This window comes from Enhydra lutris, unplaced genomic scaffold (assembly GCF_002288905.1).
Source record: "Enhydra lutris kenyoni isolate GAN:26980312 unplaced genomic scaffold, ASM228890v2 scaffoldscaffold18, whole genome shotgun sequence".
NCBI lineage: Eukaryota > Metazoa > Chordata > Mammalia > Carnivora > Mustelidae > Enhydra > Enhydra lutris.
In genome coordinates, this window is record NW_019154102.1 from 35,269,670 (window position 1) to 35,285,868 (window position 16,199).

At 46.2% G+C, this 16,199-nt stretch overlaps 1 protein-coding gene across 1 annotated transcript; it reads right to left on the minus strand.

Annotated features, from left to right (window-relative positions):
• Positions 1-377: 377 nt before the first annotated feature.
• On the minus strand, positions 378-4,380 carry LOC111147903 (forkhead box I3). The gene is made up of 2 exons (XM_022504170.1): positions 3,732-4,380; positions 378-1,003 (listed from the first exon to the last, which is right to left on the minus strand). Exons 1-2 carry the CDS (start codon positions 4,378-4,380, stop codon positions 378-380), a joined length of 1,275 nt encoding a protein of 424 aa, XP_022359878.1.
• Between the last annotated feature and the right edge of the window lie 11,819 nt (positions 4,381-16,199).

The following is a 16,199-nucleotide window of genomic DNA, read 5'->3' on the forward strand; positions in this document are numbered from 1 at the left end:
TTTGCTGGTCTGCCAGAGCACCCCTTACATGCTTCAAGGGACCAACTGCTACCTCTTTCCTACTGGATCAGCTTCATTCTTTTGCTCTTTGGCCGGCCCTTGGACACATCTGAGCTCATAACCCTGCGCTACAGTGACAAACAGAACAGACATGGTCCCTGCCCTGTCCCCAGTAGAGTGAGGTGGCTTTCTCTCCAGAGAAACCTGTAAAAGCGCACGGGGCTACAGGAAGAGTTATCTACTGCTCCCATCGGGCCACAGGAGCACCTGGGCCTCCAGAGGAATGCAGAAGCCCACTTCCTGTCCCATGAAATCTGCATGTCACGAGACCTCGGGTGTGCATATTCAAGTCCGGAGGGCGGCTGTCCCAGGCTGTCCTAGACCTCGGAGCCCTCGCGGGGGTAGATGAGGCTGTTGACCATGCTGAAGTTGTAGAAGGAGCTGCTGAACGGGCTGCTCTGACCCCCGCCGCTGCTGGCGGGGAAGGGGCTGTAGTAGGAGGACCTCTGGCTGCTGCTGCCGTTGCTGGCACCGTTGCTCAGTGGCAAGCTGTCTGGTGGGGCTTCCGGGACGGAGCTGGCGGGGAACGTGCTGCTGGAGGCCAAGGGGCCCCCCTGGATCCCTAGGTGGCGGCCGGTGGGGACCGCCCGCGGGGTGCTCCCACTGCTGCTGACGCTCAGGGTGCTCAGGCTGCTGAAGAAGGTGTTGAGGCAAGGGGCGGAGGAGAGCAGGGACCCTCCAGGGGAGGAGGCAGTACTCTTGGCGCCCTCGGGGGACTCTGGGGACTGGGGCGGCCTTAGCAATGCAGGGGGGCTGTCTCCTTCGGGCTTCCCACCCACGCCGGACCCCAGTCCCGAGGAGAGCCCTTCTTCCGATTTTGCGGTCCCTGCGGCCACCGTGGAGGTGCTGCTGGCTTCGGAGCGGCGCTTGCGCTTCCGACGGAAGTTCCCATTGTCAAACATTTTCTCACAGTTCGGATCCAGGGTCCAGTAATTCCCTTTCCCTGTGGAGAGGAGAAAGGCACGCAAGTCAGAGAAGCGCCCAGCTCAGGCCCATGCAGTCAGCTTCAGTTCTGCAAGGAGCAGCACAGACTCTCATAAATTTGGACCAAGATGAAGATTATCCTTTTGGGGAGACCTTGCTCCTCACCTTCTACAAGAAATCCAGAACAAAGGTGCTCTGGCCATTTCCACCTCCCCCTGGCAGTGTCTGCTACCTAAATCTTAAGACCTAATTCTAGGCCCAAGACATTTTTATTTACCCAACGCCTTCCCCTCTGGATCCATACACTGTACCCTTGCAAAATCTTGGTGCTGCTTAAATTTGAGCCTACATTTCTTTATTTACAGAAGTAGGCATAAGGATAATGCCCATTTCATAGACTGATGCGAGGGTTAAGTGCTGTCTCCACAGAGAAGCTGGCACACAGTTAGCAGTGAAAATCACTATCTGTTATCATTGTTATTGGCTGAAAGGTACACTATTTGTCCCTAAAACAAACAAAACACACACACACACTCCACTGGAAAAAGCAACCTCGAATGCCCAATCATTTGTCTTGCCAAACAAAAATTACAAAAGTTACCACTGAGCTATCAGTCCTTTTAACAACTTGGGTAACATTGTTCATGGTACAGGAAGCTCCTGCAGTCTACATGCCTCACTCCCCCACCTTGAGCAGCAGAGGCCCTGTATCCCTCACCCTGCAGACCTCAGATCAGAGCCTCAGGTAATGCATGCAGAGCCAGTCTTCTGCTTAAAAAACTTCCCCCACTACCTAGTACAACTGAGGTAAAAAAAAGACCTGTCACTTGGAAGATTTTCTCTCAGTAACTTTTATCATTTCCAGTAAATAGAATCTTTGACATGTGAAAGCACTGCTCAGCACTTATCCCATCAAGTGCTTTTACATGGACAACTTCTGCTGCCCCTCACAGCTCTGTGGAGGCACTATCAGTGCCTCCATTTTTCAGATGGTGAAACTGAGGGGCAGACGGGTTAGTAACCTGCAGTATTCCCAGTTGGCAATGGGGATTTAAGGGATTTAAGCAGGCTGACTCTAGACTCAGCATTCTTACCTAACCACTGTATTAGGTTGCCTGCACAAACCAGCACACACCCCTCCAAGCCCATTAACTTCATTAACACATTTTTTGCAAATAGTTGCAAAAAGAAAAAATTCTTATTCATACAACTACCATCTAGATAGTAATACCTGCACCTATAAGGATATCTGATATTGGGCCCCTAAGTCCCAAAGGCTTTGACAAGACACTAGCTAAAGACACCAACTTTTTAGAAAGTCTAAAAGAATATACATGACAATGTGATAATCTCGGGTGATTCAGAGGCCAGACTGGGAAGCTGCACCTTCCAGAACTGTACGTCCTGTCCAATGCAGTAACCACTTGCCACACATGGCTGTCGGGCACTTGAAAAGTGGGTAGTCCAAAATGCCAAGTGGAATTAAACACACACAGGATTCTGAATACTTAATACAAAAAAAAAGGCATCTCAGTAAAAATTTTTATATTTGGTTTATGTTGAAACAGTAGTTTGGGTGACTTAAAAATAGTAAAAATAATTTCATCAGTTTCTTTTTACCTTTTTAAATGTGGCTACCAGAAAATTTGCCATCACACGTGATTTATAATGTATTTCCACTGGAAAGCTCCCCTCTAGAATACATTGGGGGCGGGGGGAGGGGGGAGGGAACACTCCAGAGCATTTTACACAAAATCCTGGATCTCTGTAGCATGCAACTGAAACCATTTCATTTCTCTTTTGCCCATCACACCTCTGTCCCCTACCTGGTTGCCAGAGCCTTCTGAAAACCTCAAGTATAATCGTGTTTCCCTTCTTTTTGGGTCCACTCCACTCCTTCTCAGGTAGAGGAAAACCACTCACAGCACTCCACTGCAACCCAGCCCTCCCCAGCAGAGGGCTTAGATCAGAACGCAGCAAACTTGGGGTTTTCATTTTTACATTTGGAAACGGTAAGGCACCGAAACCACAATTTGCAGGACCCCAGCTAAAGCTCTCTGATTCCTCTTGGCCTTCTGTCCCAATGCCTGTGTCACTACCCTCATAACATTTCTCACAAGGTAGGCGCTTGTTTCATGAAGGACACCGTTGATCAAGTCTTAGGAACCTGGGGCAGGAAGAAGGGCATCCAGGGACAGCCTGAAAGGCCTGCTGTTGCTCGGTCTCTCACCACCTCTTCCGTGCAATGGGATTGATTCTCAGCTCACCTGAATCCCTTTACAGTTGTCCCTTATCTAAGATCGCACGCGGGTTCTTATTGCTAACCTACCTCCCTGTGCCTTGGACCGTCCCTTCAATCGGCATGATGAACATCACCCAGGGGTGGCTTCCCGTCAGAAAATACGGTCTTTTTCCTTCTTCTCTAACTGGCCAGCCTCCGCGCTCGCGCGCGTGTGTGTATGTGAGAGCGTGTATGGGGGGGGGGTGTAGGTGTAAGGGGCGAGCTCCACCCCCACCGGCTCCCCGCTCTGAGGACCCTCTGATGGTTCCCTTTGTCCTCCGGCTTGCCCTCACCCTGGCCAGACGAGGTCGGAGGTTCGGGTGGTGATTCCCCACCCCGGCTCCCATCCCCAGTTAGAGAGGACCCTGCGTGGAGCTTCAAGTCAAGCCCCACGCCAACGCGACCCTTGCCCGCGCGCCGCTGCCCCCCACTCCTGGGCCGGGCAGCACCTGTCCGGCGCCCTCACCTGGGTCGTCCTCGTCGCGGGGCACCTTCTTGAAGCAGTCGTTGAGCGACAGGTTGTGGCGGATGGAGTTCTGCCAGCCGGCCTTGCTGCGCTGGTAGAAGGGGAAGCTGTCGGCCACGAACTGGTAGATGTGGCTGAGCGTGAGCTTGCGCTCGGGCGCGCTCTGAATGGCCATGGCGATGAGCGCCGAGTACGAGTAGGGCGGCCGCACCATCTTCATCAGGTCCTCGCGGCTGGCCATGGACAGCCAGCCCAGCTCCCCGGGCGCGGCGGGCCCCGCGGGAGAGGCGGGCGCGGCGGGCGCGGGTTGAGCGAAGGCCCGCTGCGCGCAGCCGAAGGTGCCGGCGGCGGGGGGCGGCTGCAGGAAGGGCCCGGCGGCGCCCCCGGGGGGCGGGGGAGGCGGCGGCGGGGCGCCCAGGTACGCCGCGGCGGCGGCGGCAGCGGCGGCGGCGGGCGGGCCGCCCACACCCGGCCCGTTGAGCCACAGGTAGGGGTTGGCGGCTGCGGCGGGCGGCGCGGCGTAGTCTGCCAGCCCGTAGGGCGCCCTGGCGGCCGGAGGGGCGCCCTGGGCGGCGGCGGCGGCGGCGGCAGGCGGGGGCAGGCCGGGCTGCGAGTAGACGCCGAAGTTGTCGCCGCAATAGAGAGCCATGTCGGTGGCCGTCGGCGGGTGCGGCGCGGCGGCGGCGGCGAGAGGGGAGCGGGGCAGGTCTCGCCGCTCGGGCGAGAGCATCCCTTTGGGGGCCCACCCCACGGCCCCGCCTCGGCCCTCGCAGGGCGACCGGTGCTCGGGGTGGGGGTGGGGGGGTCGGCGGCGGCGCGCGGAACGCCTGCGGTTCGGCTTCTTATAACCGTCTGCGGCGCGGCTCCTCCCGGGCGGGCCGGGAGCTGGGCGGCGGCCCGCGGGCCGGGGCTCTCCACGCCCCCGCCACGCCCCACCTGCCCGCGCACCCCGGCGGAGCGCGCCCCAGCCCTCGCGCCGCCCGCTCGCCCCCGGAGCCCCCCCGCTCCTCCCCCGGAGTCCCCCGCCCCGCCCCCGGAGCCCCTTCTCTGCCGGCGCGGGAGCCCGGGAGCCCGGGGGAGGCCGGCGCCTCCAGGTTGAAGGCGAAAGGCACCTCATTCCCAGCTGACGCGTTCTTCGCTCAGGAGAAGAAAGGAAAAAACGAATGTTGAAACCCAGAGAAGAGAACCCAAACGGTACAACTGTTTTCCAAAAAGTCCCCCAGAGGAGTTTGGGTGGCCGCGCAGACCACCTGCCTGGCCCCCTGCGGTTTTCTACCTCAAGCTTCTGCACCTTTTGTCATTGAGTTACTGGATTCCCGGCCAGTCCCAACAGATCGGCTTCTAGCCCAAAATAATAGAAGCAATTAACAACTCTCTGGGGTATACGGTAGATTTTATTACCCGGCATCCTTGGAGTGTCCCCTTCTCCCTCGGGGATTCTGTGACGGGAGGGACTGAAATCGGTTTTTAATTTTTCTAACCGTGTCTCTAAACACATAACTATACGTTCGTTCACATTCGGCAAGTATTTGTTCGTTTTAAGTCCGGTTTGTGCAGTCCTTTGGTGTGATTTGTTTTCTTCAAAAACAGAAGGGCGTGTGTTTTCAGAGACATTTAAATAAGTGGGTTCGGAATTAGCATTTTAAAGCCAACTGTAATTTAAACTGTGCCAGAAGGGCTCATTTACAAAAATGGTCTCAACGAATTATGGCACAGGACTTGCTTTCTACTTTTCTAAGTTTTGAAATGCGGTTCCTCCCTGGAAAAACAAGCGAAACAGGTAAAATACTGTGGCGACCCCACGTGCCCCGCAATCGTTATTTATTCTCTCCGAACAATAATAAGAAAATTGTTTCTCTTACAGTTTAAAATTATTCCTAAATGTGTTCTTAACAGGTGACAAGTCTGAGAATTTCACTTAAGCGGGAAGAGAAGGGGGGAAAGCGCTTTTCTGTTTGCCAACTGCAGACGGAGAGTTAAGAATATTTACTAATTCGGAAATCCACCCCCCAACTCCGCATTTATTTTCGTGTTATAAATTTAGTTATGTACTTTACAGAAAACTATTATCTTCTGTTACCTCGTTCCTTAAAAAATGACATCCAGAGATATTTAACTAGTAAATCGTGATACCTAAAATGCAAACCACGGTTCAAATGTAACTATTTTTCTTATCTTTTCTGGAACCAGAGAAGAATTATTCTCACCTCAAAATTTAGGGCGCTGTTTCTTTCAATCTCTTGGCAAATGCTATAGAATGGAATAGTGTTTGTTTAAGGGTCTAAATTTTCTTTATGTAGATAAGCACGGTGTTGTGGATTTTTTTTCCCCCTCCTTCCCAAATAGTCTCAAATAAGGTGGTTTTGTGACTTCTCTTAGGATGTTAATAATGATGACAACTATAACCCATGAAATTTGAAAGCAATTTTTTAATAAGTTATAATGCCCCAATTTAACGTTTGTTCTTAAGTTTAAAGGTCTAAATATAAAAGAGAAAGTCCAAAAGAAAAGCTAGGAACCGAGATGGCAATAAATTAGAAAACATTTCTAATTTATTTCATATGTCATTACGCCTATCACACCTTCCCTTATTTTTTAACAAATTGCTTGTGTATACATACTTTGCAGTTTTTCAGGATTGTTGTTTTGTTGTTTGTCTAATTCTTAACCCAGTAGCTCCAAATTATTCTGAGTAAGAGGCCATGATTGCAGATTATTGTTTCTTGCTTTGATTAAAGGTTCTAACTACTAGTTATTTTTGTTCCTCAACTACAGTATTATCTTTAGCGGACTTTAGTTTTACTTAAAAATGACAGAGCCACCTAGCGGCTCTTTGCCTCTGTTACAGCAGACATCTGGCAAGGATTTGTAAGGTAGACACCCCCTCTAGGGTTTGGAAGTTTTACTTTTCTGTTTTCAATCACGTCTTAATTAGATAAGCTTAAAACTATTATTGGTCAATAGCCTGGGGCTTTTCAATGTCAAAGTTAAAATAATTTTTAATCTCTATTTTTTAAAAAAGGATTTATTTATTTGAGAGAGAGTGGGGGAGGGGCAGGGGAGAGGGAGAATCTCAAGCAGTTGCCCACTGAGTGAGAATCCGACTCTGGATTCAGTCCCATGACCCTTGAGATCATGACCTGAGCCGAAAACAGGAGTCGGAGGCTTAACCAACTGAGCCACCCACGTGCCCCAATCCCAATTTTTTTAAATTAAATTTTAAACATTTGGTGTACTTAAAAAAAAAAAAAAATCAACAGGATAAAAAATGTGCTTGAAATGCAAGCTCCCCATAATAAGACTTTGTCACATTGCCTTTTCACAAAAAGATGAGTCAAGGCTATTGATTAATGCTTCTTTGCCAATGTGAAATAGGGAGGTTATCACATGTTTCCATCACTGGCAAATAAAATGCTTGGGGAAAGTATGATAAGAGGTAAACTCTGGTGCCAGTGGAGATGAAAAAGGAAACAGAGGAGGTGAGCAAAGAACTCAAGAAAACTCAAATTGTAACTAGAGAATATAGTTTTGGGAATCATGGAGAGAGGATAATACTACCACATAAGCCAAAATATAGAAGATTAATTAGTGCATTTATTATTTTGGTGATTTAAGAAAGGATGTTGAGGGGCATCTGGGTGGCTCAGTCAGTTAAGCATCTGCCTTCAGTTCAGGTCATGATTTTAGGATCCTGGGATTGAGCCCCACATCATAGGGCTCCTTGAGGCCTTCTCAAATGAAGGCTGCACACCCCCCCCACACTTCCTTCCTGGGGGCTCAGGGGGTGTTCAGTCCCTGCTCTCACACATTAGCTGGTGGCTCATCCCACCCTTTGCCCCCTCATTTCCAATCACCCAACTCCTGCTCCCCAAATCTGTCACCCACTCTCCTGGGTGTTCTGGAGGATAGGGACTGTGTTATTCCCTGCTCCCTTTCTTCCAGTTCTAACAATTAAGGAACACGGACCAAATACCTAACTTTGTGTTAAGCCCCTTACCTGCAACATCTCACTGAATTCTCATAGCCATCCTGTGAAATAAGAAAGAAACCATATTTTATGGTTGAAGCCACAGAGAGAAAAGTTAAGTAATTTACCTGTGGTCTCCCAGCTTCTAAGAGTGCAGCTGAGGGGCCCTCTGAGAATCGCGCTCAACCGTAACTGCCTCCTGCATTATTTCCCCAGAGCCTGGTCCAGTGCCTGACTTTGGGGCATGCTCAATTATCGTGTGCTGCTTGAATAAATTGAAGAGTTAAAAACCGTTAGATGGTATCAGCTCTATACACCATAGATGGTGTAATCCCTGGAACATTAAATGGTGCCACCTCTTACCCTCTCTCTTTACAGGGGCTCTCATCAAAGGCAACCACTTGCCAGCAGTGTCTTATGCTCTCCTCCAGAAAACATTTCGAGGTACTTACTGGTCTAGCTCTGTATGCATTTAAAAATGTCCAAGAATGGAATCTGTGTTACTCACTTGGCTCTGCACTTTCTCCTTGCATTAATATATTTTGAAGAACCTTCAAAAACAGCCCATATTTCCATATGTCTACCTTGTTTTGTTCATTTGGTGTTCCCTTTCCTAGGATATTCAGTGGGGACCCACCAGTATGGCTGTGTAGAAAGTTTCTAGCCTGTGTCTGTTCTAAATTGGGGGTGCCCCTCTGGACCTGTTAGGCAGTATTTTGAAAGTAACCTACTTTTGATGGATCTCTGGATTATTTCTTCTTTTTTTTAAGTAAGCTCTGCACCCAACATGGGGCTTGAATTCAGAACCCCGAAATTAAAAGTTATATACTCTACTGACTGAGCCAGCCAGGTGCCTCAGGATTATTACCTTTAAAAAAAAAAAAAAAAAAGATGACTTAATTTACTTGTGATAGTAAATTCCTTGCTGGGATTTGCTGGGTCACAGGATATGTACCTTTAAATGTTTGATTCTGACAAATTGCTCTGCCACAAGGTGGCCCAGTTTATACCACCCCTAGGTTCCCCACGGATGCCTACTTCCCTTCACCTTGGCTAAGGCTGTATTTGTTCAGTTCTTTTGATTTTTGCCAATCTTAAAAAGCACAGAGACATATTTTGAAAAAAATGAAAAATGAAAAAAAAATTCCCTTATGAATGAATTTAAGTACCTAGTCATTTTATTTTATTTTTTTTTTAAGGTTTTAATTTATTTGAGAGAGTGAGCAAGCAAGAGCCAAGGGGAGGGACCGAGGCAGAGAGAGAAGCAGGCTCCCTGCTGAGCAGGGAGTCAGGTGTGGGACTCAAGCCCAGGACCCCCGGATCATGACCCGAGTAGAAGATAGATGCTTAACCGACTGAGCCACGCAGGTGCCCCTTTAATTTCTTTTATATGAATTGCCTGTCGTGATCTTTCACGCATGTTTCTACATTTTTAAAAAGTGAATGTTTCTGAGCTCCTTGCAATTAAGGACATGAACCCTTTTTACTCAAAGGTGTTGCAAATCATTTCTTCGTTAAAACTATCTCTTCTCTCGGTGTATGCCATAACACATTGTCCTGGTTTTCTTTCTTTCTCTTCTGTATCTACCAAAAGGACAAGTTTCTCATCTCATTCTTGGAATATGGTTTTTTGTTCCCTCAGATTCCGAACCTTGGCCCTCTTCTTTTCCTCTATACATCCTTCATGGGTTGTCACATCTAATCCCATGGCTTTAATCACTGGGGTAGACATGTTGTAGCTGTTATTGCCTGTTTGGCAACTCTATAAAAAAATACCCCTCCATTACTTGAGGGGCCTTGAGGTTTGCATGGGATGGACTATTGGGCAGGGGTGGGCCGTTGGGCTGGAAACTCAGACGTAGTCCTCGCCAACGTTATTTTTTTCCTACACTAATGATTTGTTTGAGGTGGGTGAGTGATTTGAGGTAAGTCATTTAAGACTTTCTTAGAACTTCTACTGGGATTATCAGGAAGAAGCTCCTTTCTTCACATGGATTGGTTGCTATAATCCTGAAATGGCTATCTTTGATATTATAAGGGAGACTTTGCCTGAGAATGTAGGTGACACCAAGTAAACCTGAGTGACAGAAAGGAAAGACTCATCCTGGATCCAAGATTTGAATCCCTTTACCCGGGATCCTCTGTCATCCCCTTGGTTTCTTTAGCCAACAGATTTTCTTGTAGATTCAGCAAGTTAAGATGGTGTTATAGGCTGAATTGTGTTCCCCCCAAATTAATATGTTGATATTCTAACCTCTGGTACCTCAGAATGTGACTAGAGATAGGGTCTTTAAAGAGGTCATTAAGGTGGACTTTAATCCAACATATTTAGTGTCTTTACAGAAGAGGGGCGTTTAGGACACAGACATGTATACACAGAGGACAGACCATGTGAAGACACTGGAAGAAAATGATCATCTACAAGCCCAGAAGAGAGGCCCTCAGAGGAAACCAACCCTGCTGATACCTTCATCTTAGACTTCTAACCTCCAGAACTATGAGGAAAGAAGTTTCTGGTAGTTAAGCCACTCAGTCTGTAGTATTTTGTTTTGGCTGCCCTAGCAACTGATACAGGTGAGTTTTTAATCCCTTTCAAAAGTAATTACTGGGGGGGGGGGGAGTAAGTGCTGGTGGGGCACCTGGGTGGCTCAGTGGATAAAGCCTCTGCCTTTGGCTCAGGTCATGATCTCGGGGTCCTGGGATCGAGCCCTGCATCAGGCTCTCTGCTCAGCGGGGAGCCTGCTTCTCCCTCTCTGTCTGCCTCTCTGCCTACTTGTGATCTCTGTCTGTCAAATAAATAAGTAAAATCTTTTAAAAAAAGTTATTGCTGGTGATTTGCTAATTTCTCACATGAGCTCCTCGTCCAGTGATCAACTCCTACTGGACCCGTCCTCTTCATTTTTTTATAAGTCACCTCAAATCCAACATCTAAGCAGGTCATCCCAATTCTCCTAAAATCTACTTCCTCTGTATTCCATATCTCTGTGATGCCCTCTCCCCCACTGACCTATTACCTCAACCAGAAACCAGAGGTTCCTCTGCCTCATTGGCTGAAACTTGCCATGGTCACTCTTGACTCTGTCCTAGTGGCAACACCAAGGGTTAAACCACCATTTTCCCTCTCCTGATTATTGCAGTTGGCTCCTCACTGATCTCCCGAGTTCCTTTTGTCGCTTTCCAATTCTCCCTCCACATCCCCCTCTTAATGATTTTTTAAAAATGGCAAATCCAGTCATGACACTCCCCTGCTTTCAACTCTACTGCTCTTAGGATCCAAGCTCCATAGAATGGCAGATGTGATCCGAGGAGAGGTAACTCCCATTGTTAGCCAGCCTGTCTCCCTCGTCTACCCTCCATGCTCGCTCTGATCTCTCTTCTAAGAAAGCTCAGTGTCCCCCCAAATCCAGTCATTCTGATATCTTCTTCATGTTTCTCTGTATCACGTATGCTCGACTCCTTAACGTTTTCTTTTTTTTTTTTTTAAGATTTTATTTATTTATTTATTTGACAGACAGAGATCACAAGTAGGCAGAGAGGCAGGTGGGGAGAGGGAGAAGCAGGCTCCCCGATGAGCAGAGAGCCCGATGTAGGGCTCGATCCCAGAACCCTGGGATCACGACCTGAGTCGAAGGCAGAGGCTTTAACCCACTGAGCCACCCAGGCGCCCCAGCAGTTTTCTCTTAATTGATTCAACTTTTGAAATTAAATTCCAATAGAGAAGGTGGGTGGGGGAGGGTAAAATAGGTAATGGGAATTAAGGAATGCTCTAGTCCTGATGAGCACCTGGTGATAGTACAGAAATGAATCACTGTATTTACACCTGAAACGAATCTAACACTGCAGGTTAAGTGTCCTGGAACACAAATTAATTAATTAATTAAATTCCACCATTTGGAAAGGCAACCATATAGCACTGCTGTAGAAATTATACTCTAAATTTTAATATTATACACAGAGAGAGAGAGAATCTCGGTCGTATACAGAAGGTAAACAATTTAAATGGATCATTAATATTACTAATAAAATGGTCCCTTAAGTAATGGTGATAAATTTTAAGAAAATTTTTAAATAAAAATATAAACAATGTAGGGCCACCTGGCTGGCTCAGTCAGAACAGGGTGGGGACTCTTCATCTCAGGGGTAATGAGTTCCAACCGCACACTGGGTGTTAGAGAGTACTAAAATAAATAAATAAATAAACTTAAAAGAACATAAATAAAGTAATATAAGTAAGGGTAAATGTAATTTCATTAACATAAACCTAAATCTGAAAATAAATTCCTCAATAAGAACATCACTGCTTATAATCAGTTTAGTAACAAAGTGATGTTCAGTTTAATAATTTTTTTTTAAATCAAGATTAACACAAAGTTCTACATTATTTAAAAAAATATGTTTTGGGGGGGCGCCTGGTTGGCTCAGTGGGTTAAAAGCCTCTGCCTTCTGCTCTGGTCATAATCCCAGGGTCCTGGGATCGAGCCCCAGGGCAGGCTGTCTGCTCAGCAGGGGGCCTGCTTCCCTTCCTCTCTCTCTGCCTGCCTCTCTGCCTACTTGGGATCTCTCTCTGTCAAATAAAAAAATAAAAAATTAATAAATAAATATGTTTTTGAACTTTTTTTAACCAACATAAAGAATTGCAGCTTACATGTGTTTACATGGGATTGGAAAAAGGTATTAAATTGCTCCATGTGATAGGTTTGGCCAACTTTTATTTTAAAATGTTTGATTCAGGAAAGCATCTGAAATAATCCTTAGGATCTATTGTAAATTTAGGAAGGTATTAGCCAAGATAATATCCAAAAAGGAACAGAGAAAGGATTTCTTGTGCCATGATTACTGTCACTGGACAATGTTATGAATGTTTATCAACCTTGTCCAAGTGCTTTTTTCATGCCCTGCAAAATACTTTCAGCGAGTATTTCAGGTTAATTTGTAACGAGGTTCATTTATGAGTTCCAGAAATATATATTGAGCGTGACAGACCCTGGCTCTGGCTCCAGACAGGATACATCATGAATCCTTGCACCCACACAATGTCAGAGAGTGGAAAGTGCCCACTCTGTATGACCCAGAGGACCAAGGAACCCAGAAGACCCAGGCTACAAGCTTACAGTTCTCAAGGTCACTTTATCTTGCCTTGAAATACTGAAATAAGCATGTCTTTTAAGGATAAATTAGGCTTTCAAGTGAGCAAAACTTATCTATAAGATATGCTAATTCGTCAACCCTCGCCCAACCATGCAAATGATGTCTAGGAAGATAGAAGGGCTCTTCTAGGAGGACTTAATTCTTCTCTTATCTTGAAAGGTCAGCTGTGGGGGCACCTGGGTGGCTCAGTCCCTAAGCATCTACCTTGGGCGCAGGTCATGATCCCAGAGTTCTGGGATCGAGTCCCGAACCGGGCCCCTTGCTCAGTGGGGAGACTGCTTCAGTCTCTCCTCCAGCTCATGCTCTCCTTCGCCACCTCTCTCTGTCTCTCAAATAACTACAGTCTTTTTAAAAAATGATTAAAAAAAAAAAAAAGGAAAAGAAAAGACAACTGTGGAGCAAAAGTATGAAGCAGTTGTCACTGCCCAACATTTTATAAAATTGAAATGGTTGAGAATTCAGTGACCTATGTTTAACTAATTAATAATTTTTTTAAAAAAGATTTTATTTATTTATTTGACAGAGAGAGATCACAAGTAGGCAGAGAGGCAGGCAGAGGGGGAGGGGGAAGCAGGCTCCCTGCCGAGCAGAGAGCCCAATGTAGGGCTCTATCCCAGGACCCTGAGATCATGACCTTAGCCGCAGGCAGAGGCTTAACCCATTGAGCCATGCAGGCGCCCCTAACATAATTAATAATTTTAAGTGCCTCCTGGAATATCCTGCCTATGTTCTGTGATCAAGCTCTCTCCAATGCACACAACAATAGATAGTCTTGGCTCTCCAGCCTGAGCGAAAGGAGTCCATTCTCCTTTCGAAGGAGCATGGCCCTAGCACCCTCTCATTGTTTGCCCAATGCATTGCTCCTAAGCCTGTCTTGATTTGCCATGAATGAGCCAATAAGTTTAAAAACCAGTTCTCTTTGTCACATGTGTCACAGGTCAAGATGCAACCATGGTCTTAATTTTCAACCTGTGTTGGCCTTTCATATAAGAAGCACTCTGTAGATAGTTTTTGATGGTGATGATGATGATGATGAGGTTGATGTTATGATAACCTTCACCCTGTGGCTGCTCCTGAATCTTCTTGGGTTGACCCCACCCAGTCAGGTCTGAGATTGGAGAAGCGGGACTTACCTAATTTTCTAACCAGTGCTTCCAAGTCCTGCATCCAAGTCCCCTAGACAGCTTGTTAAAATGCAGATTCCTTGGCTCCGCCTACATGGAGTCTGAACCCCTAGGGCAGGGTGCCTGCAGGCCCTGTGCTTTTTGATCTCCATTCTCAGTGATCTTGATGTTTGAGTTTGGGAGCATAATTACCTATCCGGAACTTTAAAAATGAGGAAAAATGCTGTTGTGTAGGTACACATAAACGGTAAAGCAACGATTCACAAGTTGGAGAGATCAGTGAGAGGTAACAGAATCCATCAGTCTTGTTGAAATAATAGGAGTCCTGCCCTTGTCTCATTTGGAGATGACATGGAGAGCCAGGACCAGCAGGGATGCGCCTGTAGCATCCTTCAGGAGTGGAAAGGCAGCGGGGGCAGTTGGGAGCCACGCTAAGGAGCAAAGAATATACCAGTTCTGGAAAAATCAAGGAACACTTCACATGAACACGTTAATACATATTTTTGGGGAAAAAGAAGTAGTTTGAGGGGGAAGGGAAGTCTATCTTAAATGGAGACTTGGGAGATGAAAATGGAATGAACTTGAATTCAGAGAGCACACATCATTATGGGGTGCTACTTAGTTCTGCCCTTCTAAGGCAGAACTTCCCGCAAACCTCTGACAGAAGGCCTCAGAAGCGTTTTTGGCAATGGAGCAGAATGATTCAGTTCTCTGGTTTCCGTGGTCAGAGAGACCTGGGCTCCCATTCCAGCTTTGCTGTGTATTAAGCTGAGGAAGTAGTACCACCAGCTAAATACTATTTGAATCTCTGAATCTTGATTTTTCTCGTGTATGAAATATGGACAGCAGTACCTAAATTGTTTGAAGGATTAAATGTGACAATGTGTGTAAAGCACTAAGCATTCCGTAAATGATGGCTTTTATTTTCAGAATGGATAAACCTGGAAATGAAGTGTATTGCCTTTGTTCATGGATAACTCACAGGTCAGAAACACAAGATGAAGATAAACAGACACTTTCTTGCTAAAAAAAAAAAAAATTAAAATATGTGATTTCCTCTGTCCATTGTTTGGACCAATCTTATTGTACGAGAGCATTTGGCAGAATGGTTGCAAATGAAACATTAGACATTTCAGAATATAACATACAAAACTTCTTAATTTGGCAAAAAATTAATGAAGTGCCAACGATGGGCCAGACCCTGGAGAAAAGACAGTTTCTGCCCTCAAGTTGCCCCCAGCTACAGAAGAACAAAAAAGGAAAGTAGTTAGGCTGGAAGTAGCTTCTGTGGCAGTTGTAACAATTTTGTCTTTTAAGATATTAGTAATTTTCTCATCAGTTTCTAGGAGTTCCATCCATTATGGGGAGATTGAGGCTTTTGTCTCTAATATGAGTTACAGTATTCCCCCTCCCACCCCGATACTCTTTCTTTGACTTTGTTTCAGTGTTTTGTTTTGTTTTGTTTTATCATGAGGGTATCGTTGTCATCCCAGCAAATATTAGTATCTTCTTTAAGAGCTTCTAGATTTTGTGTCATAGCTGTCAGGCCTTCCGGTTCTGAGATTATAAAATAATTCTCCCATGTTTTATTTTATTTTTTTTTTTAAGATTTTATTTATTTGCCAGAGAGAGAGAGAGAGAGAGAGAGAGCATGAGCAAGGGGAGGGGCAGAGGAAGAGGCAGAAGCAGACTCCCCGCTGAGCAAGGAGCCCGATGTGGAACTGGATCTTAGGACCCTGGGATCATGAACTGAGTTGAAGGTCACTGACAGAGTCACGCAGGCATCCCTCATGTTTTCTACTAGTACTTTAACAATTCCATTTTTTTATATTCAAAACTTTGACCTATTGTCATTATCTGGATGAGAGATGAAGATCCAACTTGATTTTCTCCAGAAGGTCACCTGGATGTCCCAACATCATTTAGTGAATGGTCTCCTTAATTTATATGGGTTCGTAGATAATATAAAACAATCTGATGTTGCATTCTGAGATGAAAGAGTCATTGGTATTTAATAATAATGTGCTTCTTCCTCTCCCTCTTCCTCTTCTCCTGCTTGTGTGTGTTCTCTCAAATAAATAAATAAAATCTTAAAAATAGATATATAGGGACACCTGGGTGGCTCAGTCCTTTAAGCGGCTACCTTCGGCTCAGGTCATGATCCCAGTATCCTGGGATCGAGTCCCGCATGGGGCTCCTTGCTCTGAGGGGAGCCTGCTTCTCCCTCTG